Source organism: Ciconia boyciana, chromosome 7, assembly GCF_034638445.1.
Source record: "Ciconia boyciana chromosome 7, ASM3463844v1, whole genome shotgun sequence".
NCBI lineage: Eukaryota > Metazoa > Chordata > Aves > Ciconiiformes > Ciconiidae > Ciconia > Ciconia boyciana.
The window spans coordinates 27,973,886-28,000,191 of NC_132940.1; the positions used below are offsets into that span (position 1 = coordinate 27,973,886).

Here is a 26,306-nt window from a genome sequence, read left to right on the forward strand (position 1 = left end):
TGGCTAAAGCAGGCGGCAGCAGCTCCGTCTGCAGCCCAGCTCCCCCTCTCCCTCCTATATAGCGCTGGGAGCTGGACCCCCGCCAGCCCCGTAACCAATGCTGTCCGTCCTGCCGCAGCTGGCCCTGGCCCCAGCGGCTTCTGGATTTTGTTTTGTCCTCTCTAAGCTCACACAGGGGGAAAAAATGTGATTTTTTTTTTTTTTTTCCCCAGGGTGAGATCAGGTAATCAAATTGGAAGGGCCAAGCTGCTGTTGTGGGGGCTTCAAGAAGCCCACAGGGTTTCCTCTTAATGATATATCAGGATCCAGGTCAGTATTTAGAAAAGGCAGGTAGAAATGCTTCATTCAAGTGAGGTTTTTCTCAATGAAAAATGTCACTTTCATAAAAATAAAAGTGCTTAGGAGAAGTCTTGCTGTTGATTTAAAGGCTGTGGCTAACGTCAAAATAGCCACAGCTTCAACAGTGCTTATCGGCTGGTGGGTAACAGTGACTTTTGTTCTAGAACAAATTCATTTTAATATAAGCTTAAAAAAAAATCTTTTAATCATAGCAAATGTTCAGGTTTTATCTGGCAGTGACACTTTGATGAGGCCAAAAAGGATTCCCACCCAGAATTTTGTTAATTTGGACCCTTTTCCATCCCCTTTCAGAGCAGTAAAACACATGCCAGAGCCTGGAGCCGCCTGTGATGCAGGATGCGGAGCCTGAGCAGGGACCAGCCCCTGCTTCCCCCTGCATGGCTCTGCCCCATCACTGCCCCACCGGGATGCAGCCCCTCACTCGCCTAAAGCTTGGATGCCGCACAGCACTGCGGTGATTCTATTTGCTCAGGTAAGATCTCTTTGATTGCTCCACTAAAACTTGCAATCACGGAGCCAGTGCCTCGCTACAGTCGTGACATCTGCGGCATGAGTTCCTCCCGGCCTCAGCCAGGCACAGTGTCGGTGCAACCCCAGAGAAAGGCTGCCTGCTGAGAGGCAAATCATGGCAAAGACAGGGACCAGCCTGGCTCTGAGGGGCCCTGTAGCCAAAGCCCTGACTTGTTGGCTCCCCACAGCTACTCAGGGGGAGAACAAGCTGCAGCTGTGACAGTGACTCCTAACACTGCTTAGCAGTGCTTGGAGAGGGTAACTGCAGCAATCCTGGACACTTCCCTCCTGGCTTCCAGCTGGGATGTGATAGCCCATCCTCGGCAGGGTCACCTGGGGCACGGCTCATCACCCAAGTCTGCACGACCAGACTAGAGCCAGCACAAGGGGAAAGCCCTCAAAGACACGCAGGGTGGCTATGGGGGCCTCAGCACCAACTCTCTTGCAGCTTGTGTAGTAGGACTTAATCACACCAACATGGGTCCTTCCCACCCCACCCCAGTACCTGTGCAATTACACCCGCTCCGGCACAGGCACACAGAGGCTGTGGGGCTCCACCCCAGCCAGGGCATCCCCTGGGCATCGTGCCTGGGCTGTGGGCTCAGGGTTCACCCTGAAAATCTGCCACATGCTTGTCCCCGACCTCAGCTGCCTGGGTGACTTTGAAAATGTGCATCCAAGTGCTTTGTTTAACACCCACAGCTTGGAGCTGGGAATAGCAGACCTTGCTCCCAACCTGGCTGTCCAGACTCCAAGGGCACTAATGGCCTTAATTGCCCTGACCAGCCCCACCTGCCCCATCAGCCTGAGCCTACATTTAAGCTCAGCCCTAGGCCTTCTTTCCTGCTCTGAGTGGTGCCAGAGGTATGCCTGGCTCTGGCTCCTGGATGGACTTTGGACCTGCGTTGCAATCCTGTCTCCTGCTGTTCTGGGATTATGCAGCAAACGACATCTGCGTTTCAGCGTGTGAGTGCAGTAACTGAAAGCTAGAAGTCTGCCAGAAACTGTGCCTCCCTGGAGAGCTTGGGTTAGCCTTTTACTGGTTTGTAACGGAAATTGAATGAAAAAAGTACACCCTAAAATTTCAGAGGATGAGATGCTTGGATGACCTTTCCCTGGGTTTGTGCTGATTGGAGACCCCCAGATGCACCCAAGCAGGGGTGCCAGACCTGCCAGACTGGGGGGCTGCCCCTTCCTGCTGCCTGGCATTGACGTGCCCACCAGCCCCCCTTGTGCTTCGCAGAGGGGGGAAGGAAACAACGGCAGCTGCAGAGGATGGAGGTACTTTACTCCTTCACAGGCTGCTACCATTTTGCCCTTCTCACAGAGGAGTCAGGGGGAGGCTCTGTTATTAGCATAGAGGTGCCTCACCCCAGTTTGGGGATAGCCCGGAGCCCAGTTGCCCCATCTCCCAGCAGCTGGATGCGGCCCCCCCGCTCTCCGAGAGACTGCAGCCTCGCAAGCTCGGCAGGTCTGTTGGGCTATGCCAGTTGCCCTCGGGGCCAGAGAGTGTGTCAGGGCCATTCGTTTGCTAGCAAGGATGTCACCAGAGTATCCCAAGTGCCAGGCCCGTGGCTGCTTCGAAAGGCTCCTTTGAAGCCGAGGTGCTGTTTGCAGGGTGCTTTGCCAGCCGGCTGGGCACCTCCTGGCACGGAGAGGAGCAGGTGGCAGCGAGGGGTGGGCGAGAGGTGCTGGCGGTTCTCACAGCTGCCGGGCTGGGAAGGGCAGCGGGGCCTTGGGACCACATGGGGAAACCCCCGCAGCCTCATGCTTGGTTGCCGAGCCATCGGGAACACAGTAATTTTTTTCTCATTAATCTTCACTAATAAAGTCAGCGTTGGAAATCCCAGGGGAGCTCAGATCTGTGGGATCAGGCGGTTTGTGTGAATGCTACCCAGCAGACACCGAGCACCCTTACATGCTCTCCTTCCAGCTGCAGCCGGGGCCGCGTGCCCCTGGAAAGCAGACAGCCTCTCCAGGCGTGCCGGCGGCATGGCTCCAGCTCTGCAGACCTCCTGCTGCTTGGAGGAGCCCAGAGCTTTGCCCCATGAGACCCCACGGAGGAATTGGATCTGTCCCCTAAAGACTTTTACCTACTTTACCTCTTCCAGTCCTGGGTGGGCAAAATCCCCTGGTCCTGTGGCTCTGCGGTAGTTCAGTGGCCGATGCTCTGTAATGTCTTCCACAGCCCCAGGGTGGGGCTTAATGAATGGTGGGGTTTAATGAAAGCACAGAGCAAGTTGGGGAAATTGAGGTCCAAAATGAGCGATGAAGCTTCATGCGAGAGGGTCATACCATGCGCTGGGATTGCAGTTGTGCATTTTAGCAGAGACTTATCTGAAACACTGAAAAAGAAACCGTTTGCCATTGAGCAGAAACAAGGGTTACACAGAAATAGCTTGTATTTTCCACAGACCTTTGTCCTGTAAGAAATGTTTGGTTTGTGCATTTCAAGGCTTTAGAGTGCTAAGAAAATATTTCCAATAAGAAACTACCCAGACCTTCCTTTTCTTCCCACGACAGCTTAATTTCTTTAAGAGCCCTTCTGGGACAGATTTTTGGAGATTGAAGTGCACTTCGAGGACCAGATTGTCTTGTGTACACAATGGCTGGTTTCCTGCGAGCGCTCTAGGTTTGTGCCTTGCAACTGCCCCCTCAAAAGCCACATGGAACCTCCCATTACACCAGATTTATCCTGGGCTCTGTTATTTCAAGACTTTATTATCCTTTCTAACAACTTGCCTTTTATAGAAGGCAGCCTCACTGCTTTGCAGTTTCCTGGTTCCCACTGGAACTTTTTAAAAATTAGCATCATGTTTAACAACATTGGCTTTTTGGTAGAGGGTTCACTGTAATTCTCACCCAGGCAAGTATTTGGCAGTTCATCTGCGTGTTCCTTCTGGCAGATTTTTAACCATGTGTTCTAAAAATGGGGTTAAAGATCCTTCCCCCAGTGCCTTGGGACAGTCATGCAAATGCGTGTCCCCTAAGGAATGAACCTAGTGGGAGCTCCTTCACCGCAAAGGCCAATGCAAGTAACCCACCAAGCTTTTCCATGGTGGCTCCTTCCTTCTCATAGAGCCCGATCATGTCCTGTCCCCAGGGCTCTTTGGAGAGCTTTCTGCTTCTCACATAGTCATGATTAATTTTTATGCCTTCAGGATGCTTTCTTCAAATCTTCGGTGGCCTGCCTTTCACCTGTAACTTTCCAGAGCTTGTATTCTTTTTTTACTCTCTCATCTGTATGCAATTTTCACTTCTTTTAAGGTCTTCCCACTTCAGGTGTTCATTTCCACTCCCCTGTATAAGCATGTCACCTTTTTTAAGGCCAGCCTACCTCTCATTTCCCTTTTGACATTAAATATACCTTTAAAGTCACTGCTTTTGTTCTCACCAGGACAGTCTGATCAGTAATTACGGCTCCATGGCCCCTCATTTTTTTACCTTTGAACTAAGCCCTGTGCATGGTTCAGGAGTCACTCGGGTAACACAGTGTGGGGTTACACCATCCACTGCCTCCACCAAGCCTCTGAGGTCCAGCCCGATGATTAAAACACTGGTGTAGAAGGAAGGAGAAAGGGGATCCTGGCTCCCTCCTGCTTGCTGCATCCAAGTCACTGACACAGGAGCCACGGGTGAGGTCAAAGAAGAGAAAACCCTGGAAAGCAGCATTACCCAGAGCACTGGGACCCTGGCCAGCTGGGAATTCGGGAGTCACGTAAGTCCTGCGTCCCAACTGCGGAGCTGCCAAGTTCCTCGACCCCAAGCACAAGGCCTGAGAACGGCCCGGGCCGTGGCTAGGACACGGTGCTGCTCCTCATCCCTGCTCTGTGTCCGTAGCAGGGACCTGCTCCCCTTCCAGCACCCGGGCAGCGCGGGGCAGGGGCAAGCCCACCCTGAGACATGCGTGGGGCTGGCCTCACCTCTTGCACATGCAGAGCACCCTTGGGAACAGGGCCAAGCTCTGGTTCACTTGTGTCCATAAGGTAAGCCCAGATGAGCCAGCGGTGACAGGCGTTTTCAAGTCAATGCAAGTATTTGCGTGGCGTTTATACTACTATAGGTACTAAAGTGACAGCCTGGATCTGACCAGCAGCATCCCTGTAGCTGTCCCTTTGCACTTGGAGCAGATTGGCAAGGACGAGGCACATGCTGCATGTTTGCAGAGACCTACTGCAAGCGGAGCCAGCGCCCCAGGCTCATCAGCAACTGCTGCAGAGCTTCCAGGAGCTCCACTATCCAAGTGGCACTGGTGCCACTGTGTGCTCTGTGGGGTGCAGCCTCAGCACAGGCAGATGCACAGCCTCTGCTTTCCTGTGTCCCTCTACAGCATGGCCACTTGCCCGTGTGCATTCCTTGAAGTGTCACCAAAAGACACAATCTGTGAACAGATGCGGTTGGGTCGGCAATGTGCAGGAGACAAACACAATTTCAACACAAAGTTGGCACAAACAGAGCAGCCATAAGATTTTATTTAAGGCCTGAATTCGAGAAATTGCCTGGATTACAGAATTTTTACCTGGATTTGCATGCTGGATCCAGGCAGCAGAGCACATTGTTTCTTCTCGCCCACCAGCCAGCACCTGCATTTTTTGATCACTTGACAGAATCAGCTGCCATGCAAGGAAGTGCACCTCTATCTCCACATTAGCCCCACATGCAAGCACCCCACTCCTCTCCCACATGTGCATTCATCCTCGGCCCAGGCGGCCATCTGAACAGCGAATCAAGCTCTTTCCTGCGAATCCCTTTTGCTCTATGTGCCCTGCTGTGGCACTGCCTTTCCCAGCTCGTGGATGGCCCCATTCTCCAGCACCTCCACCTTCCCCTTGCCTGGCTGCAGCACACTGGCCACCATAGCCCTGGCCACTGTTTCCACAGGCACTGAGTAAGCGGTGGGGAAAACCCAAGCCACAACACCCAGAAACTGCTGGGCCATCCACTCCACGGGGCGGGACTCCTGGCGCTTGCACAGTAGCACCCTGCAGAGCGAGGAGGTAAGGTGGGTCAGGCTGAAACCATTCCCCGGGGAAAAACTAGAGGCTGGATCCTCCAGCTGTGCTGCAGGCCCAGCCCAGCTTGCTAAACCCACATGGGGGCCATGGGGCTTTGGCAGGGTCCCGAAACATGACTGAGCTGAGCCCTGGGACACTAAACTCCTTTCCCCACAGTGCTGCCAAAAGGAGGATGCCAGTTCTCCCAGGCAGCAAGAGCATAGTTACACCTGAAAGGGTACAGGTGAGTATCCCCCCTGCTAAGGTCAAGGTCTGTGTGGATATAAGGTCTGTGCATTATATCACGATAACCTGTGTCCCCCCAACCTCTACTCTCAACACAAGCCTCTTCTCCTTGCATGGCACATGACGCCAGCATTGGGACAAGCTGTGGGAAACTGCTGTGCTTGCTCCCTGCAGCATTAGGAAGCAGTGTGCTTGTCCAGGAGCTGCATTTGCAGCTGGTGGCTTTCTCCACTTCCCTCCCCAGCCCTCCCCTTGCGTATCCTTTCTCTCTTTCTCCATCTACCAGCCCACTGCCCTGGCAACCCTCTACCTGAGTCCTGTGCCCTCCCTCCTTCACCGCTACTCACGCTGGCCGGAGAATGGTACAGCGATCAAAACCAACAGCCTGGACCAGGTTCTCCACTTCTCCCTGTCAGAGCAGTCAGGCAGGATGAAAGGAGACAAGGATGACTGCAAGCACCATCCCTGCCGCCCCGTGAATTGGCAGGAGAGAGTTGCTGAGCTGTGGGCAGGAAGGCACTAATGCCGATGCAAAGCTGGTACAGGCCAGGCACCGCCTGGGCAGTGAGCAGCTCTCCAGGAAAAGGCAGAGTGGGGCGAGTGTCCACGGCGGACACGTTGACCGTTGGTCAGCAGCGCACCCTTGCAACCATCATGCTAACTGCAGCTGGATGCTCCTGAGACAGCATCTGGACACAGCGTCCAGCGTGGGAATGCCGGCACAAGACACTGGCACACACGACAGTGAGTCCAGCAGATGCTGGGGGCTGCAGCACACGACATACGGGGAAAAAACTTTCACGATGGGTAAGGTCCCACCTGGGCAGCGTGTGGGCTCTCCACCCCTGGATAGTTCACGTCTCCCCTGGCCGCTGCCCTGAGCCTCCCCACCCAGCTGTGACGCCATCCCAGCTTGGGGTTGGGGAGCCGGGGCTGGGCTGGAGACCCCAACTCCGGCTGGTGGTTTGAAGAGGGAGATGGACGCTGCATGCAGGTGCTGTGCTGCTCTGGATGAAGCCAGTCGCGTGGCTGTCCTGCCAGCCCCCTTCCCTCACCCCCCTGTCCCCCAGCACCAGGAGGACCCTTGGAGCCATTTGCATCTCTGGACACCTCCCGAGCGTCCCAGGAGGAGCCCGCCCCAGCTGCCCCCTCACCTTCACGCGGAGGTAGAGGAAGGGGCTGTGCTGGTTTGCCCCCCGGGAGGACTGCAGGACGAAGTGTTTGCAGCCCCCTGCCCGCGCCAGCTCTGCTGCCTGCGCGACGTAGTCCCGGTCCACGCGGACAAAGCCATCCTGTGGGTAAAGGAGACGGGAGGGTGAGGGCGGTGGGGAGAGGGCGGGCAGGACCCCTGCCCCGGCGGGCCCACTCACCGCACCAGCCTTGGCCCGTGTGGTGCCCAGGCAGCAGAAGCCGACGTCGTGCCCCTGGAAGGCGGCGGCGTGCTCGCTCAGCCGCTCGAAGTCCACCACCGCCTGCTCCTGCGGGGAGGCTGAGGGTCAGCGCGCCAGCCCTGGCCCGCCCCCGCCGCCCGGCGGCCCCGGCGGCCCCGGCGGCCCCGCGCACCACGGCCGCCCCGGCCCCGCGCACCACGGCCGCCCCCGCCTCCTCGCTCAGGCTCAGCCGGCGCCGCCCGACCAGCGTCACCCTGGCGAAGAGCCGCCGGGCCAGCAGCTCCCGCAGCAGCGCCCGGCCCGTCTGCCCCGAGGCGCCCAGCACGAAGCAGGCCCTGCCGTTGCTGCCGCCGCCGCCACCGCCGCCCGCCGCCGCCATGTCGAGGGAGCGGCGGCCCGGCTGGAGGCGGCGCGGCGGTGGGGCGGGCCCGGGCGGGGAGCGGCGGGGGTGGGGCGGGCCTCTGTGCGGCCTGCCGGGTGTTACCGCCCGGAGCGCTGGACTCTTCTCGGCGGGGCTGTCGGCGGCGCCGAGGCGCCGGGCACAAGTTGCAGTGCAGCGCACTGCAGTTAACGTTAAGACAAGACATTTTTCAGGGGCTGGGGGAGGGTGCCCGGGGAGGCTGCAGGGTCTCTGTCTCCCCGAGCAGGGGGCTTCCCCAGGGGACCCCCCTCAGCCTCTCCCCAGGGGACCCCCCTCGGCCTCGCTGCTGCTCCCAGTGCGCAGGGAGAGATGTCTGCTGGTGTCCCCTCTCCTGTCCCGCCGCCTGGTGTCCTTGCGGTGGCACGGCCCACGGCAGAAAGCGTCCCTGGGAGGATCTCTCTGCCTGCCCTGCTCAGACGGAGGGCATGTGTCCCAGGGGGGATGCTCAGGGGGGTCTGTGACCTGCCAGGCAGCTCCTCCCCAAAAACCACTGAGCTTAGTGTGCGCTGCCAACCGGGGTGCCCTGTGGCTGTGTCCCCTGGGCACGAGGTGACTCAACCCCCCGACCTGGGCACCAGCTCCGGACCCGGCCGCAGCCGCAGGGCTCGCACCGCAGTGGTGACAGCAGCCCTGCCCTCTGGGAGCAGCCTCGCAGTGCCTGAGGAGTGAGGGGATGGAGCCCAGTTCCCACGGGACCCTCACCGGGCAGGTCCTGGGCCGTGCTGGCAAGCACAGACTCCCTGCTCCACATCCCTGCCTGGACGTTGTCTCTCTGATGGGGATGATGGCAATCATCCCGGGGGGGGCAGGTCCCACCAGGAGCCAACCCGGGGCACGGCTCTGGAGTGGGCGTGTGGGCACCTGGGGGCTCTGCGCAGCCGCTCCCATGGATAGCGTCAAGGCGCCCCACGGCACCCCGATCCCGTTTGTCCTGATTCCTGGGAAGGGAGGTGCAGAGGCCTGAATGGCTGCTTTCAGGATCAGTCAGGTGATTTTGCAGCTCAGCGTGTCTGCCAGCACTCCCCTTGGCCGAGGGCTGAGGATGAATCCCTGGTGCACGTGCCACATGCGAGGCAGGACGCGCGTCATGACCGTCACCAGGTTAATGGCCAGCATCCCGCTCCACCTGCCAGTGTGCCGCCAGCACCCATGGCCGTGTGCCCCGTCTGGCAGGCTGCATCCCGCAGCTGCAGGCAAAGCCAGGTGGGTGCAGGAGGGGGAGGCTGGGACACGCTGGGGCTCAGGGGTAGTGGGACGAATGCTTGAGAGCGGGAGGGGAACCGTACGGTGCGACAGTGCGGAGTATCGGCAGCAATGTGTGTATGGGGCACATGGTATGCTATACGGTTTCATGGGATGGTGGGGATACCTCTGGGAAGGGGTGGAATCGGGACGCGTGGGGGCCATGCGGCGCTCCCACCGCTCATGGTCTGCTCCTCCTCCACGGCAGGGCTCGGTGGGGCTGGCCAGGCGCCGGGGCGCCCACTCTCCTGGTGGCACGGAGGTGCGGTGCTGGCGCAGCGCAGCGTTTGACTGCATGCCCCAGCCGGCAGCCTGCTGCCCTGACTGGATGGCCGGGCTCCCCGATGCTGTGCCCCTCTCCCACCTCTCCATCCCCGGCACCCACGACTCCCTCAGCCTGTTTGGCGGCCGGCGCCTGCGGTGCCAGAGCTGGGGCCTGGAGGCCCAGCTGGCGGCTGGCATCCGCTTCCTGGATGTGCGCTGCAAGCTGGCGCGGGGCGAGCTCCACGTCTACCACCTCTGCACCTTCCAGCGGGCCAGCCTGCGGGGGGTCCTGCGCCGCACCCTGCGCTTCCTCCGCGCCCACCCCAGCGAGGCCGTGCTCATGCGCATTAAGGAGGAGCTGCCCATCTTCCCCCGGCCGGGCTTCACCTCCCGGCTGCACCGCTGCTTGCTGGAGGAGGGACAGGGCCGCGTGTGGTGCCAGGAAGAGGTGCCGACACTGGGCCAGGCGCGGGGGAAGATTGTGGTGCTGGAGGCGCTGGTGCAGGAGGTGCTGGGCATCCCCTACGAGCAGCTGAGCATCAGCGATGCCTGGAACGTGCTCTCACTGGAGCGCAAGTGGGCCCGGGCACAGCGGCACCTGGAGAGGGCGGCCAGCGGGGACCCCGCCACCATGCACCTCACCTTCTGCTCCGGCAACGGGCTCTTCACCTGCCCCGAGGAGGTGGCCCGCTTTGTGAACCCCCGCTGCTACCAGCACCTGCGGCGCCGGAGAGGGCAGCCCGTGCGCTGGGGGGTGGTCATCATGGACTTCCCCGGGGCAGGGCTCCTCCGGCTCATTGTGGAGAGCAATGCCCCGTGGGCCAGCGGACACATCACAGCGGCCCCCGGCACCCCCACGGTACCCTTGCGGCACCCCCATGGCAGAGGGGGTGGGCGCCGCAGCCGGCACAACTGGCCCGTGCCGGTGTCCCTTGGGACGGATGCTGCTCCCAGCCCCACGCCTCTGCCGAAGGATGTCAGCACCCGTAGAGCAAAAGCAGGTTTCTAGCTGTGCTGGGCGCCAGGAAGCCTTCGTGTGACGATGGTGTGACAGCACCAGAGGCAGCAGAGGAGGGTTGGTGGCTGCGGTTGGAGCCGGGCAGCCTGGGGAGCTGCCCCCTGCATGCCGCTCTCCCCTGAGGAGCCAGGTATGGTCCCGGCACGGGGCTGGGCCAGCCGAGTCCCTGGCAGAGCAGCAGGTACGGGTGGAGGGAGAAGGTCCTGCCTTGCCTCCTCTCGGGCCAGTGAGTCTGCCCGAAATGCCTCTCTGCAAAACAGTCCTTTTCCTTTCAAGGGTAAATAAAAATAAAAAGAAGCTAGGGAAGTACTCACTGCATTGCCTTGCCGTTTCCTAGCAGAAACAACCTCTTGCTTTTTGCTGCTCAGATGTGAAAGAGCCTGTACCCCTCTGCCTGTGGCCAAAGCACAGTTAAATTGGTGTTTGTAACCATCTTGCTCTTAAAGCAGAGCTGCGAGAGGTCAGAGGAGAAGGAATTCATTTCAAAGGTGACAACAAATGGTGAGGAACATCCTTCCCCTTGTTATTCTAGCTTTTGTTTTTTTCTTGCAGGGCTTGCCCCAAAAGTCAGGGCTGTTAGAGAGAGGCAACTTCAGCAGGTGCCACCGACCCCGTGCACAGAGAGCTGGGTGGCCACAGCAGCGGCATTTCAGATGGGGCTACCCCATCCCTGGGGTCACACACCCCGGGGACACTGCACAGGGCAAAGCCCGGCAGTTTGCAACAGCGCAGGTAGCGTGGACAGGGCAGTTTGTAGATTCACAAAAGCAAAGTGGATGAGACATAAAAAAGACCTTAAAACACAGGTTGTGCCAGCACCTGCCCTACCTGCAGAAAACAAATCAGCAGTTTAAATAGACTGGCAAGTCGCAGGACACAGTAGCTCCTTGGAGCAGAGAGATAACCAAGATCCCAGGGGAGAAAGCATCAAACTGCCAGCTGCGCTGAAGCAGGGAGGTGAGAAAGAGAAGAAGAAAGCTCTGCCCTGGCCTGCCAAAAGGTGAAGAACGGCCTCAAGGATGCTTCTGTCTCAGAGGAAAACACAGCTGGGCTCAGTGCCTGCCAGAGGGGATGCCACAGGATTTCCTGGCCGGAGGAGAGGACATTGTTTGCTCCGCAGGGGCTGGCCCTGGCTGGAGACATGGCTCTCGGTGCTGAGTATGTTCATCTGCTGGCCCCGCCGGGCTGCGGCAGCCCTGCTTGGGAACAGGGGAGGACAGAGCCCACGCTGCAAAGAGCCAGACAGGAAGGGAGGGGAGCAAGCAATAGCGTGCAGGGGGTGACGGAGGTGACAAACAGAGGAATCTGTCTCTGGGCTTGCTTTGTGAGACAGGAGAAGATTGAAATCTCTGTATGAAACCAGACACGTGACAAAAGCACTGGTGATGTCTGGGGTGGCAGTGGCCTGCTCCACCAGCTGCCAACGCCCCCACCACCTGGGTTGCCCCCACGCCAAGCCAGCATGACAGCTCTAGGTATCGCTCTCATGCCGGGAAGACGGGTGCCATCAAGGGAGGGCCAGGCGGGTCGGTGGCCTGTCCTGGCCTTCCAGGGACGCACAGTGGCGTGGGTAGCCGGGCAGGGCGCAGGCAGAGCAATCGCAGTTCCCAGGAGCAGCTCTGCAGGCTGGGTGGTTCTGCTGTGGCTTAGGGCAAGGGCTGCCTGCATGGCTGCGGGGCTGCCCCTGGATGCGGCGCATCCCCAGAGCTGCACCCCAGCACCCCGTACCCATCCTGTGCCCCGGCTTGCTGGCAGGGCAGAGGCGCTGCCTGGGATTCCCCGGGTGGGCAGAGCCACTTGTTTACTCCCTACCACACAAGCAGTGAGATAACTTTGGTGTTATCTACGCCCCTGGCATCCTGTTTGGCAAACCCTTATCTGTGCCATGCACATGTTGCTGCTGCCAGGCACCAGGGAGCTGGCAGGCAGCGTGGGCAGGGGTACCCAGCTGGCAGCGGTGCCCAGTGAAAAGGCTCTCCATCACCAGCATGACAGGGGAAAGGCACGAGGCAGAAAGCTGTCCTACAGCTGAGGTCAACGAAACGCCTCTGTGAGGGACCGGGTGGGGTGGGCAGGAATGGTTTGCCCGAAACTACCCCTGCATCCCGCAGCCAGCGCTGCCCCACCACTGCGAGGTCCCTGTGGGTGGGGGGTGTGAGGGTGCCACGGCCCCTGGGCTGTCTTGGAGGCATCTCTGTCCTTCTGGTCCCGGCTAATCCTTGCAACCATCTCACCCCCTCCAGGCCAGGGCAGCACTCGAATAACATGTCTTCTTGTGGCCAAACACTTTCAAATTGTGAGAAAGATTTTATCAGGTGCTGCTTTCCTCCAGGGCCATTGGAGGAGGGTCCGGCTGCTCGGGCTGCAGGCCAGGCGTTGCACTGGGAGACATGCCCAAAGGCACCCTGGAGCTCAGGGATGCCCTTTGGGTCAAACAGCCCCTGGGGACCTGCGGTGTTGGGGAGCCATCCCCTGCCCGCACTCAGGAGTGCCTCTAAAGCCTGAGAGAGAGCCGCCTCGGTCCCCAGCGTGGAGCGGGGCAATGGCAGCAGCAGGGCTGCACCCTGGTGGGGTGTGGGTCCTCACTGGCACCATGCCATGCTCCTGCAGAGGTGTCACCAGGTTCCTCCTCACTCCAGTGGGCTGCTGAGACCTCCCCGGTGGCAGGGGCAAGAGGGGCTATGCAGGAAGGTACCCGCTGTATCACTGGTGGCAGCCAAGCTGGCCGGGCTGTGTCAGGGTGACTCAGTTCCTCTGCAGTTTTCTGGGGTACATTGCACAAGGAGGGGAACAGGCTGTGCCACCGTGGGGCGGGAGCCTCTGCCGAAAACAACACAAGCGTGCCTCTGCACAGGGAGCGGGGGGCAGGATGCGGTGTGGTGGTGATGAGGGTGCCCCTTGCACCCCCTGCCCCAGGGTCTCACTCCACCAGGTCCTGGGCACTCCCTGGGGACACATTGCAGCGCGCAGCCTGGACTTGGCCCTGTAGCTCTGCAGAGGCTAAGCCCTGGGGCATCTACCCACCTCTGCCAGTGCCCACCTCCCCATGCGGCACATACAGCCCCTGGCGCCGTGGGTCCCACCCACACCTGGGTGCTCCCAGCACTGCCGGGATACTTGTGCAGGCATCGCACCCTGCCCTGCACATGACACCCTCCCTGCCTGCAGCACGGCCGAGCACGCAGAGAGGGAGCCGAGCATCAGCCTCGGCAGGTACTGATGGCTGCAGCAGCCGAGCCACTTTCCCCCGGTGAGCCCTGCGGTCACAGCCTGCGGGTGAGTTGCCCAACCCCACTGGCTGCACAGCACCCTTGTCAGTGGTTTGTAGGTGGGAGTGGGGCACCCGTGCCCTTTCCCTGCCTGCGGCAGGGCTCTCACGGGCGAGAGAGCATCACCTACATCTGTGGCTCAGGACCAGGGCACAGCAAAGGAGGCACATTTCCATTCCAGATCCCTGCAGAGTCCAGAAGGACAGTGAGGAGGTGACACGGGAAAGTGTCTTTGTACCTGCTCCCTCGAGCCAGTGCCGAGCAAAGCCCTGGCTTACAGCTTGCACTGTGCCCTTGGAGGGGTGGCCAGGGGGACAGGATGCACCATCCCGCCACTTGGGAAATCCCTGCACTGCTCAGCCCGTAAGGCAGCGATGGGCCCTTCCTTCACAAGCGGGGCAGCAGGGACCCAGCGGGGAGCACGTACCCTACAGCATCCTGAATCCTTCCCGGGGAGCCAGCCTTAGAACCACCTGAGATGTGAAAGGGCTCTGGGTGATTAGCCAGCTCCCAGCAGAGCTGCAGAGCTGATTCGGGTCTTCTCTCCCTCCCACCACGTGTACTTTTGTCCACTACCTGCAAAGCAACCCTCAGTACCCATCCTGCCGTGCAGGACCCACTGTCTGAGCCCAGGTACCCACGGGCACGGGGTACCTGCCCCCACAAACAGCTTTGAACTTGGCCACGTTCTGCCCTTTGCAGCGGTAGCCTCTGGGTCTCAGCCACCTTGCTTCTGTTTTTAAAACAATATCAGAAACTATTTGTAGTTACAAAAATAAAGATGGGAATTTTTTTTTTCTACTGCTCTGCCCTGCCGTGTCAGGTTTTAGCAGAAGTGAAACTGGCAGGGGCACAGCCTGCTCCCCCTGGGGCCATGCACCCGTGAGCACCCCTCTGACTCCGAGCGGGTCTCCCACCCTGCCTCGGTGACCCTCAGCGTTTGGAGATGTTCTCCTGCCCCAGCAGCTGCTCCTCAGCCTCCCTGCCTGCCCAGCTGCTTCTTCCCTTGTTGTAATTGTGCACCCTCTGCACGTGAGCTGCTAGAAAGCGAGCGCTCCTGAATTACTGGACATACAGGGTCATCCTCAGCAATTCCCTAAAAATAGACAATTGCAGTAAAACATTTTCAAAGGAAGATATCCAGAGACAGGAACTGAGTTTCATTTACATTGGCCAAGTATAAAGTCATTGTAGTGGGTTACAGCTTTTGTGGGATGGGTTCCTCCTTTTGTCTAGCATGAGTCCCACTGGAGCAGCATCAACTTCTCTGGAACTGTAAAATGCGTGTGACCTGCATGGCTCTCATTTTGGCTTTAGCTGGAAGTGAGCAGAGTAATTCCTGCAGAAAAAAACTGCCAAGGCAATTTTACTTAGAAGCAGAACAGGGTAAGGAAAGATTTATGATGATTCAAGAATGATCCAAGGAGAGGTGGACACAATGAGGCATGTTCCTGAAGCATTGCTGGAAGTTCATAAAGGATATTAACAACTCAGGGGAAGTTCCTCTGGCGTGTTCTTGGACCTTTCTCATAAAGACTTAAAGGCAAAGACAGGAAAATAAGTTGTGTAAGGAACTGTTCATAAACACTATATGAAGATTCACAGCCAGAGCAAAAAGCCTGTGAGTGAGGAGAGCAGCCGGTGCAGGAGCCGGGAGGCTGCGAGCCACGGTCCCGCTCAGCCTGCGCAGGAGCTCATCACACCTCATCTCTCCTCCGTCCTCTGAGGGCCACTGTGGGCACTGCGACATGGACACGGTGGGTCAGGGAGGTCTCGGTGCCCTGGGCACCATGGGCTGGGGCTGGACCCTTCTGCACCTCCTGAGGGGCTCAGGCAGGCCCGGCTCGTTGCAGGTTGGCTCCCATGGCAGCGTTGGGATGCACCCAGCTCCCGTGCCATGGGGCCGGTGATGAGCTGTCCTGCCAGGGCCACGGCCGGGGCTGACCCCGCTGTTCCCCTCTGGCCCCGGGCTGGAAGCAGGGTCTCTGGGCGTGGGAGAGCCCCATGGCAGGGGAGGCGGAGGCGTGGGGCAGGATGCGGGCTGGCAGCGGGACTGGGGCGGGAGGGGAAGAGGCCAAGGCAGGGAGCGATGCTCTATGCGCTCGGAGGAAGTGTGAGCACCGCTGCCCGCCGAGAGCCAGACGTGCCTGGCGCTGCCGGCGGCTGGGCAAGGTACGTCTGCGGCGCTGACATGGTAGGTCCTGCTCCTTTCCTTGGGGACAGGTCGGGGTCTGCCCAGAAAAGAGGGTTAGGGAAGGGCAGGGCTGTGGGCAGGCGCTGCCAGGAACCGGTGCCGCTGCCGGGGACCCACGGGATGGACCTGGGCTGCCCCGGAGACACCCTGCCCCAGGCAGCGAGGCCGTGCCAGGCACACAGGGCACTGCTGCTGTGGAGGCAGCTGCCAGCCCTGGGTGCGGGGAGAGGGGTGGGGGGCACAGGGCATGCCCTGGCCTTCGGGGCTCCCCAGGAGTGAACTGCACTGCTGGCACGGCCTCCCCCCCTGCCCAGCTGTGCTGCGGGCACAGCCCCCGCAAAGTGCCTCACTGGAGGGGCCCTTTCTGCAGCAGAGCCGTACCTGGCCGGCAGCACCACGCGTGCCTGCGTGTGAGCTGGCACAAGGAACGTGCCCTTGTGGCTACCAGGACTGCCTGGCAGCGGTGTGGGCGCGAGGCGGGGTGTGTGAGCCCCTGTGGGATGTGCATGCTCACGCGTCCCTCCCTGGCATGCAGGGCACTGCTGCGGGACTGCGGTCTGCTAGGAGGACGTGGGCTCTGGGCTCTCCTGGCATCTGCTACCTGGGCATCGCTGCCATCGCATGGGGTAAGCCGCCTGCCGCCCGCTCGGTAAGCCCAGTGTGACCCTGCTGCCAAGGAGCCTGCAGGTCCGGGAAACTGGAGAAGGGCAGCACTGTTATTTCAGGGGTTTATCAGTCACACCCTCCATGGCTGCCAGCCCCAGGGCTGGATCCTTCTGGGCTGGGAGGGGGCTGCGTCTGCCCAGGCCAGCTCCCTCCAGCCAGACCCATCGCAGGAACGTGCTCCCTCCGGGGAGGGCCAGGCCACGCGTGGGGTCTCCACAGGGTGTCTGGTTCCCCAAATGCATCATGGCAGCCGGTGCATTGTACCATGAACTGGAGAAAAGGCAGCAGCAGCTCTAACCCCTACCTATGCCCATGCCCGTGCTGCAGAGCTGGGCTCGAACACAGCCACAGGACCCACAGGTGCAGGGGTTGGGAGCACAGCTGGGGCAGCACCAGGCAGAGTTAAAGCTGCTAGCTAACATCAGGAGAAGAAATCAGAGCAGAGACTAATTTGGTTTTGCTGCCTGTAGGATACTTCCATCACATGTTGGCATTGCACAGAGCAAAACCTGTGGTGCCTGCTCTATCCCTAGAGATCCTCCATGAGCTGGGTTATTTTCCAAAGGACCTTTCATGATTGAGCTAAGGAACAGAGGCAAATGCAGAAGTGTCAGGAGGAGGCTGAGATTTAGCTCTGAGGGGAAAACAAAAATGCAAAGGGACCCCGAGTGCGGCGGGTGCTGAGCACTGCCCTGGGGGGAGGCTTCGGGGGCTGCCAGGGGAGCTGAGGGGTGGGAACGCAGACAAAGAGCACCCATCTGGGGGTGCAGCTCCAGGTGGGGCAGGGAGAGGTAGCATAAGGCTAAGGGGAAGGAGTGGGGATAAGGTGTGCTACAGAGAGGGTGCTACTGGTGGAGCTGGAGGAAAGAGGCAAGAGAGCATGTGGAGGATGGGCACATAGTGGATGGTCTCCCTTGGTCCTTCTTGGTTTGGGGATGGGGTGGGCGACGGTATCAGGGCAGCTGCCCTGAGCTGTGCTAGGGAGCTAGTGAGGGCCAGGAGGTGGGTGGTGGGAGCTGAGGATGGGGCAGGCTCCCAGGAGGTGCCCTGAGCAGCCCCCAAATTCCCAAGGGGTGAGGAGGAAGGCTGTTGTTGAAGGCCATGTTTTCCTCAGCTTCAGTTTTGTTGAACAAAGTGGATAGTTTGCTCTTTCACAAGGAAAACCAGACAAATTATGGGAATTTTCCTTAGAGAAATGCATAATTATTGACCAAACTAGAGCCCTAATCAGACTTGGGAAGCCTGATTTTCTAGGGCAAAGCCCTAGATTTGCATTTAATCTGTGATGCCCAGACCTTTGCCTGCATGACCACAGTGTGATATGCTCTCCTAAGAGACAGAGTACTCCAGGCCAGTTGTTTGGAGCAAACTTTGATCCCCATCTCACTTTCTGCACAGATGGAGATATGATCCCCGTATCACTTTCTGCAGTTGTGGAGATACCTGCTTCTGGGGAGGAGGGAGGAAGCTTTTTTTTTGTGGCTAAAACCCTTTGATTGCATCAAGTTGTGGTGCGAAATGCTGTAAATAAGAGCAGGTTTTCAGCAAAGTGCCCTTCACTTCTGGGTGTGGGTTCCAGTTAACCTCTGGCTTTGCCCTGCCTGGTGGGCATGACCAGGATGTGAACTTGACTTTTGCAAGATGTTGTTTTGTAATACTGAATTTCACAAGACTCTTCAGACCATCTCTGGCTCAGATGAGCAGCTTGGGATCCAAATGCTTTTGGGGTTGAGGGCATGCTTGTTGCTCTGCCTTGCTCCAAGCTGACTCTCATGTAGAAGTGTAAAGCAAGAAAACTGAAGTGGTACACTTCTGCGCTTGAGGAAGGAACCATGTTTAAGGAACCATCTTGATATTGGGTTTTCCTCTTTGGGAAACCTTTGTGGGCAAGGGAGCAGGGCTGTGGGGCTGGGGTTTCACCCCTTGTGCTGGAGGACAGGTTGGCATCACCCCTTGGGGCTCTTCTGCCACCTGCACTCTGCCTGCCCCATCCTATGCTGCCCTTTGTCTCAGCCTTCACCCCTGTGCCGTCCCTCTCTGTCCCACCTCAGCTCCTTCTGCCATGCCTGATCCACCCAGGTCTCTGTGTGCTCTTAGAGCCCCATTCGCACCCACACTTGTCCCTTTGTTCCGTCCCCTCACCCAGCTGGTTGCCAGCATCTCTTGGCCCTGATGCCAGCCCTAGCTCACCCTCATGTCCCAAGAGACCCCATCCCCGAACCTGGCTCCCGCCCTTTCTGTGTTGATCCCGGACCTCATCCACTCTCACAGGCACGGTGATGCGGGTGGAGGTGGGTGCCTGGACGTACCACTACAGTGACCAAGGGGACTACACGTGGGAGCAGGCCAGGAACTACTGCCAGACCTTCTTCACCGACCTGGTGGCGATCCAGAACAAGCAGGAGATTGAGTACCTCAACAAGAGCCTGCCCTTCCACGGGCGCTACTACTGGATCGGCATCCGCAAGCTGGGCGGCATCTGGACCTGGGTGGGCACCAGGAAGGCGCTGACGAAGGAGGCGGAGAACTGGGCAGCCGGGGAGCCCAACAACCGCCGCTCCAACCAGGACTGCGTGGAGATCTACATCAAGCGGCAGCAGGAGTCTGGCAAGTGGAACGACGAGCCCTGCAACCGGAGGAAAAAGGCGCTGTGCTACCGGGGTGAGTGGGGGGACTGCAGCACAGACCTGGACTGGGTGGGCTGGGGACCTCGGCAGGGTGGCCAGTGGCTCCTGATGACCATCCTCTGTGTGTGCAGCCTCCTGCCAGCCCTTCCCGTGCAGCCAGCGCGGCGAGTGTGTGGAGACCATCGGGAGCTACCGCTGCGAGTGCTACCCCGGCTTCCACGGCCCTGAGTGTGAGGACGGTGAGCCATCCATCCCCATCCCTCCCTCCCTGCTGGAGAGCCTGAGCCCCGGCGGCAAAGAAGGCAAGTTCGTTATGCTCCTAATGGGCTGCTGGCATTGTGTCTCTCCCAGTTGTGCAGTGCGCCACGCTCGAGCCCAAGGGAATGCGTATGAACTGCAGCCATCCCTTTGGAGACTTCAGCTACAACTCCACCTGCACGTTTGAGTGCCAGGAGGGGTTCGAGCGGCGAGGGGCAGGCATGCTGCGGTGCCTGCCTTCCCAGCAGTGGTCAGCAGAGACCCCCACCTGCACAGGTAGGGCCTGCCAGGGGCTGGGGGTCTTGAGGGTGCGGCACTGATGCTCTGGGGGGCTAGCCCTGCGTGCCCCACGTTGCTCAGGCAAGCAATGGGCTGGGCTTGCCGTGCCCCTGCCCTTTGGGGAAGCAGCTTCTGGTGCTGCATGCAAGGAGAGGTTCCCTGATGAGGCTGCGATGGGCAGAGTGGCTGTGAGCTCCGGATGAGCCCCCTGCTCTCCCCAGCTGTCCCTGCGCTCTTGCTCCCTGTCCTGAATCACACTCAGGCACCAGCGCTCTGCGTGCACCACGCGCGGGGGGCAGGACGGTGTCTTGGCACCTCTGTCACCCTGGTGGCACTGTCTGCTCCTTCCTAAGCCCACGCTGATCCACCTTGGGAGGGTGCTCGACATCTCCGGGATCCTCAGAGAAGAGCAAAGTGGGACTGCCGTCCCACAGCTGGGGGAAGGGTGTACCCTGGCAGGGCTGGGCTGCCACGAGTGTGGCGAGGACCGGTGAGATGAGGTTAGATAGGAGCTGGGAGGGACAGCGCGGGGCAGGAAGCCACAAAGGAGAGAAAGCTGTGGTACGTTACGCTTCAGGGGCAGGGAAAGTCTTCCCATCGGTGGCTCAAGGGTTTGCAGCCAGGTGCCCCAGAGACGTCCTGGGCTTTTTTGGGTGGGTGCAAGAGCCCTGCTCCACCTTCCCTGTGCTGCTGCGTGGTGGATCTGCAGCCTTGCACAAGGATGGGATGAGTCGAAGACTGGAACACACAAGGGACACAAGTGGGGACCCTCTGTATCAGGAGACCCAGCAGGAGGGGTCAGGGGGCAGACAGGGTCTCTGTATATATATTTAAAAAAAAGAAAGCCTGCCTTGAAGTTAGTGCCCAATGACACCTGTGCTGGGTGGGCCTGTGGTCCAACCTGGGACTTGTTTTAGGCAGCTGAGACCAGCAAAGCTTTCTGCAGTGAAGGGGAATGGGCATGGAGATGTGACGTGACTGTCCCATGACAGCGCCCCCAGCAGTGGCAGGGTCAGGAGCTGGCTCCCAATTTTGTGGAAGCCCTCCCAGGCAAGCTGGGCTGGACCTGCCTGCTCTGGGCTTTTCAAGTTCCCAAAGGCTTGCTTTCCCAGCTCATTGTTTTTTCCTGATGGCTGTACGTATGATTGATTTTTCTTTTTTGCAAAGAATCAGATGAGTCACTCAGTCGCTCTTGCTGATAACGAAGTTGTGTTAGCAAACATTGCCAGTTGGGTTTACTCTGAAAATGAGCAGAGGTTCCTGCTGTGCCAAGGCTGATGGTGCTGTGGGCACCGTGAGGGACAAGGCTGCCTGCCCTGCCCTCACGCGCCCTGCCCTGTGTCTGTCTGCAGCCGTCGCGTGTCCCCAGCTGTCTGCCCCCAAAGACGGCCAAGTCAATTGCTCCCACCCGCACGGCACATTCACCTTCAACTTCATGTGTGCCTTCTCCTGCCAGGAGGGGTTTGAGCTGATGGGAGCGCGGAGGCTGCAGTGCACAGCCAGCGGGGTCTGGACGGGCCCCCCCCCGCGCTGCAAAGGTAGAGCCTGTGCTGCCTGCTGGGGGTGCCTCAGTGCTGGGTTTTGGGGCCCCGATACACAGCTCCAGGGATTCTGTGGGAAACCAGGCTTGCCTGTAAAATAGCTGTGAAAGGAAAAGTCTACCAAGGAAAGTGTTTGGTGTCAGTCTGAAAGCAGAAAGTGCAGGGAACAGGGTCTGTCTCACCCAGGCTGGGTGCTGGTGGTGTTAGATGTCCTCCTGGCACTAACCTGCAGTGGTCCCACAGGCAGCGGAGCTGCTCGCCCCAGCAAATGTTGGGTGCTGTCCTGGCATCCAGCAAAGCACGCACCGGGCACAGCCTGGGGAGGCTGGCACGTGACCCCTACAGCTATTTCAGTCAGCCCCTCCTGGTCCCCTACAGACTCACAGCCATCTCGGTGTCCTTCCCCCTGCCACTGTGACAAGGATGGAGGCAGGTCTCTTCTCCCCTCCAGGGAGGGAGGCAAGTAGGACTGCAGCAGCCGTGGTCCTTTGTCCTGGGGGCTGCAACCCAGGGTAGGGCAGGGGATAAACAGGGCTCTGGCAGAGCAGCAACTGCCCCCCACCAGGAAATCACTCATGTGGCAGAAAATAATTGTACCAACTACCTTACTATGGTTTTTGAAGAGGTAAGACTTGTCTGGGTGAGAAAGGTAAATCAAAGACATATGACCATAGACTTGGTTTTATTTGATTGGGATTCAGCCCTAATCCCTAGATTGAACCTCATCTATTCTGTCTCTGAGACCTGCTCTCCCATTGCAGCTGTCACTTGCCCAGTGCTCAGTGCTCCAGATCGAGGACAGCTGAACTGCTCCCATCTCCACGGGAACTTTGCCTTTGGCTCCACATGTGTCTTCTCCTGCCAGACAGGGTTTGCACTGATGGGGCCAGAAAGCCAGGAGTGCATGGCCACAGGGACCTGGACGGGGGATGCCCCACAATGTGAAGGTAGAGTTGCTGCTCAAGGTGTCACAGGCCTTGGGATGACCCTGGGATGTTCTTGGGTGTCTTTGTCCTTTCATTCCAACAGTTTAGCCTCATAGTCCCCAGGCTCCTGCTTGAACTGTATCTGTATCCCTGCAGCCATCACCTGCCCAGTGCTCAACGCTCCAGACCAAGGAAAGTTAAACTGCTCCCACCTCCACGGGGACTTTGCCTTTGGTTCCACGTGTGCCTTTTCCTGCCAGACGGGGTTTGTGCTGATGGGGCTGGAAAGCCGCGAGTGCACGGCCACGGGGACCTGGACTGGGGACTCCCCACGCTGTGAAGGTAGAACTGCTGCTAGAGCTCAGGGAGTCACTGGTCTTGGGGTGACACTAGGATTTTCCCCAGCCTCTTGGACCCAAGAATTTAGCCTTGTAGTCCCCAGCCTCCTGCTTGAAATGTCTCTCTACCCCTGCAGCCATCACCTGCCCAGTGCTCAACGCTCCAGACCAAGGAGAGCTGAACTGCTCCCACCTCCACGGGGACTTTGCCTTCGGCTCCACGTGTTCCTTCTCCTGCCACACGGGGTTTACACTGACAGGGCCAGAGAGCCGCAAGTGCACGGCCACAGGGACATGGACTGGGGATGCACCACACTGTGAAGGTAGAGCTGCTGCTAGAGCTCAGGGTGTCACTGATCTTGGGGAACATCCTAGTGTCTCCCCAGCCTCCTGGTCCCAGCAGTTTAGCATTGCAGTCCCCAGGCTCCTGCTTGGACTGTGTCTCTACCTCTGCAGCCATCACCTGCCCAGTGCTCAGCGCTCCAGACCGAGGAGAGATGAACTGCTCCCACCTCCACGGGAACTTCACCTTCGGCTCCACGTGTGCCTTCTCCTGCCACATGGGGTTTGCGCTGATGGGGGTGGAGAGCCACAAGTGCATGGCCATGGGGACCTGGACTGGGGATGTCCCACGATGTGAAGGTAGAGTTGCTGCTCAAGGTGTCACAGGCCTTGGGATGACCCTGGGATGTTCTTGGGTGTCTTTGCCCTTTCCTTCCAAAAGTTTAGCCTCGTAGTCCCCAGCCTCCTGCTTGAACTGTATCTGTATCCCTGCAGCCATCACCTGCCCGGTGCTCAGTGCTCCAGACCGAGGAGAGCTGAACTGCTCCCACCTCCATGGGGACTTTGCCTTTGGCTCCACATGTGCCTTCTCCTGCCAGACAGGGTTTACACTGACAGGGCCAGAGAGTCGCGAGTGCACGGCCACAGGGACGTGGACTGGGGATGCTCCACGATGCAAAGGTAGAGTTGCTGCTCAAGGTGTCACAGGCCTTGGGGTTGACCCTAGGATGTTCTTGGGTGTCTTGGTCCTCTCATTCCAATAGTTTAGCCTTGTAGTCCACAGTCTCCTACTTGAAGTGTGCCTGTTTACCCTGCAGCCATCGCCTGCCCAGTGCTCAGTGCTCCAGTCTGGGGAGAGTTGAACTGCAACCACCTCCACGGGGACTTTGCCTTCGGCTCCACGTGTGTATTCTCCTGCCAGACAGGGTTTGCGCTGATGGGGCTGGAGAGCCGTGAGTGCACGGCCATGGGGACCTGGACTGGGGACTCCCCACGATGTGAAGGTAGAGTTTGCTGCTCAAGGTGTCACAGGCCTCGGGATGACCCTGGGATGTTCTTGGGTGTCTTGGTCCTCTCATCTTAACAGTTTAGCCTTGTAGTCCCCAGCCTCCTGCTTGAAGTGTGCCTCTTTACCCTGCAGCCATCGCCTGCCCCGTGCTCAGTGCTCCAGACCAAGGACAGCTGAACTGCTCCCACCTCCATGGGGACTTTGCCTTTGGCTCCACGTGTGCCTTCTCCTGCCACACAGGGTTTGCACTGACAGGGCCAGAGAGCCGCGAGTGCACGGCCACAGGGACATGGACTGGGGATGCACCACACTGTGAAGGTAGAGCTGATGATAGAGCTCAGGGTGTCACTGATCTTGGGGCAACACTAGGATTTTCCCCAGCCTCTTGGTCCCAACAGTGTCGTCTCCCAGGCTCCTTTTTGAAGCGTGCCTCTTTCCCCTTGCAGCCATCAAATGCTCTGCACTGGCCACCCCCAAGATGGGCCAGGCTGCCTGCTCCCATCTCTACGGGGACTTCTCCTTTGGCTCCACGTGTGCCTTCTCCTGCCAGACGGGGTTTGTGCTGATGGGGCCGGAGAGCCGCCAGTGCACGGCCATAGGGACGTGGACTGGGGACACCCCGCAATGCAAAGGTAGATCTCATGATCACATGCGTGCCTGGAAGTGCTCTGTAGCAGACTGCTTTCCCCAGCGTCCCCTTCCCCTTAGCACCCCTGCTCCATAGCAGCTCATCCCCTGGCTCCCCAGCCCACATGTCCCCATCCCACCACCATCGGTCCTGTCCTATTGATGCTACTGCGGTGCTTTATCTCCAGCCATCAGCTGCCCGGTGCTGAACCCCCCCAGCAGAGGCCAGCTGAGCTGCTCTCACGTGTACGGGAACTTCACATACAACTCCACATGCACCTTTTCCTGCGAGGAGGGGTTTGTTCGGATGGGAGCAGAGGTGCTCCGGTGTGCGGCCACAGGGAACTGGACCAGGCATCCCCCTGCTTGTGCAGGTACGGTGGGACCCCCTGCTCCTCTAGCACCGGGGGGTCCTGCTTCCTGCAGCACATCTTGAACATGGTGGGGGGCACCCCAGCAGCTTGGGTGCTGTGAAGTCCATCTGACAGCTTTCTAACCTGTGGGTCTGTGGATCTGTTTCAGAGGACGGTGCCCCCTTCTTAAAGCAAGTCCTGGCTTACAGCAGCGGCACGGCTCTGGCGGTAGCCGGCGTTGTGCTCTCAGGGATGCTCATTGCCCTCCTTGCCAAGCGGCTCAGCAACAGAGGTACAGAAACGCTTTCCACAGCCCACCGTTGCTTTGGATGGGAGCTCTCAGGCAAGGTGGTTACAGAGTCCCAGGGGAGGGTGGGATGATCAGAAGAGTTTAACAGTATGACTGCCTCAATCCACATGTCTTATTTGCTGCGACTTGCTTGGGTCCTTGGCAGTTTGGCCAGCTGAAAGTGTCAGCAGCCAGAGGTTTGGAGGGCAGAGCCAGAAAAACACCTTCATTGTGAAGGGGAAGAAAGCAAATGCTTCAGCCCCCTCCCCCCACTCCACCCCATGCTTGTCAAAGTTCAATTTTGGACGCTGCTGCTGTGGCTTCTCACATCCCTCACTAAACAGATCTGGTTATTTCTTTTCTATCTATCTGCTCTATCCCTGTGGACATTTTGACACTGTTATCAGAGGAGAAGAAGAAGCTCCTGAACCCCACCAGGTGAGAGCTGTGCTGTGCAGGGGGGTGGCTCTGCCCTGTGCCTGTCACAGCCCTGTGGTCACCCATGCCACCAGATCTGCCTGTGCAAGGCGGCTTTTATATGCAGTGGGAGCATCTTCAAGGCTGACGGGGCTGTGCTAATCCATGCCCTTCAACGCTCCTGCCCTCTCCCCCAAGGTGACACCCTTGTGTCTGTTTTCCAGTGACCTAGGATCGCCGGGCACCTTCACTAACGCAGCGTACGACGCCAACCTGTAAGGTGAGCGCTGGTGAGGTGCTTGCAGCACCCTGCGCTCTCACAGTGTGCTGGAAATAAGTTCCCCCCTGCTTCTGCTGGAAGTTTCCACATGTGGAAAATTCACCTGGGCAGCTGTCCTCTGGGCTGGGGTGCTCCTAGGTGGGGGACACCCCTTGGGAAGGGATTTCTGTGCTGCACCGAAGGGGGTCCCGCTAGCTCCAGCTCTCCTGTGCTTTCAGCCTGGCTGTGACCACAATCGACCGTGTCCCCCAGCACTGCAGTCCCAGCAGGAGCTGCTGCTGGGGCCTAGAGGGCCTTCATGCCTCTGGCTGCAGTCCGGACCAGTGCTGCCGGGTGGAGACTGCACCCACACTGCGTGTACACTCGCCCACCCACCCCTGCGGGTGCCTTCCTGCACCACCCATGCGTGAAGACCTCTGAAGACCGGCGTGGGGCCGTGGGCCGCCTCCATCGCCTGCTGCCAGCCCCTTCCCCTCACAGAGCTGCCTCCTTCCCCTCACAGAGC

At 59.1% G+C, this 26,306-nt stretch overlaps 3 protein-coding genes across 5 annotated transcripts; 2 read left to right on the forward strand and 1 right to left on the reverse strand.

Moving 5' to 3' along the window:
• Window positions 1-5,316: 5,316 nt before the first annotated feature.
• Window positions 5,317-7,930, reverse strand: HTATIP2 (HIV-1 Tat interactive protein 2). Its single transcript, XM_072868277.1, has 5 exons — window positions 7,698-7,930; window positions 7,481-7,588; window positions 7,265-7,402; window positions 6,458-6,519; window positions 5,317-5,852 (listed from the first exon to the last, which is right to left on the reverse strand). Exons 1-5 carry the CDS (start codon window positions 7,878-7,880, stop codon window positions 5,627-5,629), a joined length of 717 nt encoding a protein of 238 aa, XP_072724378.1. The 5' UTR covers window positions 7,881-7,930; the 3' UTR covers window positions 5,317-5,626.
• A 1,397-nt stretch (window positions 7,931-9,327) lies between these two features.
• Window positions 9,328-10,437, forward strand: LOC140654168 (1-phosphatidylinositol phosphodiesterase-like). The gene has a single exon (XM_072867222.1). The coding sequence runs from the start codon at window positions 9,328-9,330 to the stop codon at window positions 10,435-10,437; it is 1,110 nt and encodes a 369-aa protein (XP_072723323.1).
• A 4,907-nt stretch (window positions 10,438-15,344) lies between these two features.
• On the forward strand, window positions 15,345-26,177 carry LOC140654688 (P-selectin-like). 3 transcript variants are annotated; one of them, XM_072868274.1, is made up of 18 exons: window positions 15,345-15,472; window positions 16,445-16,535; window positions 18,847-19,236; window positions 19,334-19,441; window positions 19,554-19,736; window positions 22,042-22,227; window positions 22,363-22,548; window positions 22,682-22,867; window positions 23,001-23,186; window positions 23,322-23,507; window positions 23,645-23,830; window positions 23,968-24,153; window positions 24,282-24,467; window positions 24,651-24,836; window positions 24,985-25,107; window positions 25,512-25,542; window positions 25,746-25,801; window positions 26,020-26,177. In XM_072868274.1, the coding sequence occupies exons 1-17, from the start codon at window positions 15,464-15,466 to the stop codon at window positions 25,798-25,800; spliced, it is 2,664 nt and encodes an 887-aa protein (XP_072724375.1). In that variant the 5' UTR covers window positions 15,345-15,463; the 3' UTR covers window position 25,801; window positions 26,020-26,177. The 3 variants fall into 3 exon arrangements, with proteins under 3 accessions (XP_072724375.1, XP_072724376.1, XP_072724377.1); XM_072868275.1 differs by lacking the exon at window positions 15,345-15,472 and adding an exon at window positions 15,806-15,909; XM_072868276.1 differs by lacking the exon at window positions 15,345-15,472 and having other exon boundaries at window positions 16,449-16,558.
• Window positions 26,178-26,306: the final 129 nt, after the last annotated feature.

Coding starts and splice junctions, on each gene's coding strand:
- HTATIP2 (XM_072868277.1), bottom strand. CDS start 7,880: ATGGCGGCGGCGGGCGGCGGTGGCGGCGGCGGCAGCAACGGCAGGGCC. Junction 7,589..7,697: donor AGGAGGCGGGGGCGGCCGTG/GTGCGCGGGGCC, acceptor GCCTCCCCGCAG/GAGCAGGCGGTGGTGGACTT. Junction 7,403..7,480: donor CACGGGCCAAGGCTGGTGCG/GTGAGTGGGCCC, acceptor CTTTACCCACAG/GATGGCTTTGTCCGCGTGGA.
- LOC140654168 (XM_072867222.1), top strand. CDS start 9,328: ATGCGGCGCTCCCACCGCTCATGGTCTGCTCCTCCTCCACGGCAGGGC.
- LOC140654688 (XM_072868274.1), top strand. Junction 19,737..22,041: donor AGAGACCCCCACCTGCACAG/GTAGGGCCTGCC, acceptor CTCCCATTGCAG/CTGTCACTTGCCCAGTGCTC. Junction 23,831..23,967: donor GGACTCCCCACGATGTGAAG/GTAGAGTTTGCT, acceptor TTTACCCTGCAG/CCATCGCCTGCCCCGTGCTC.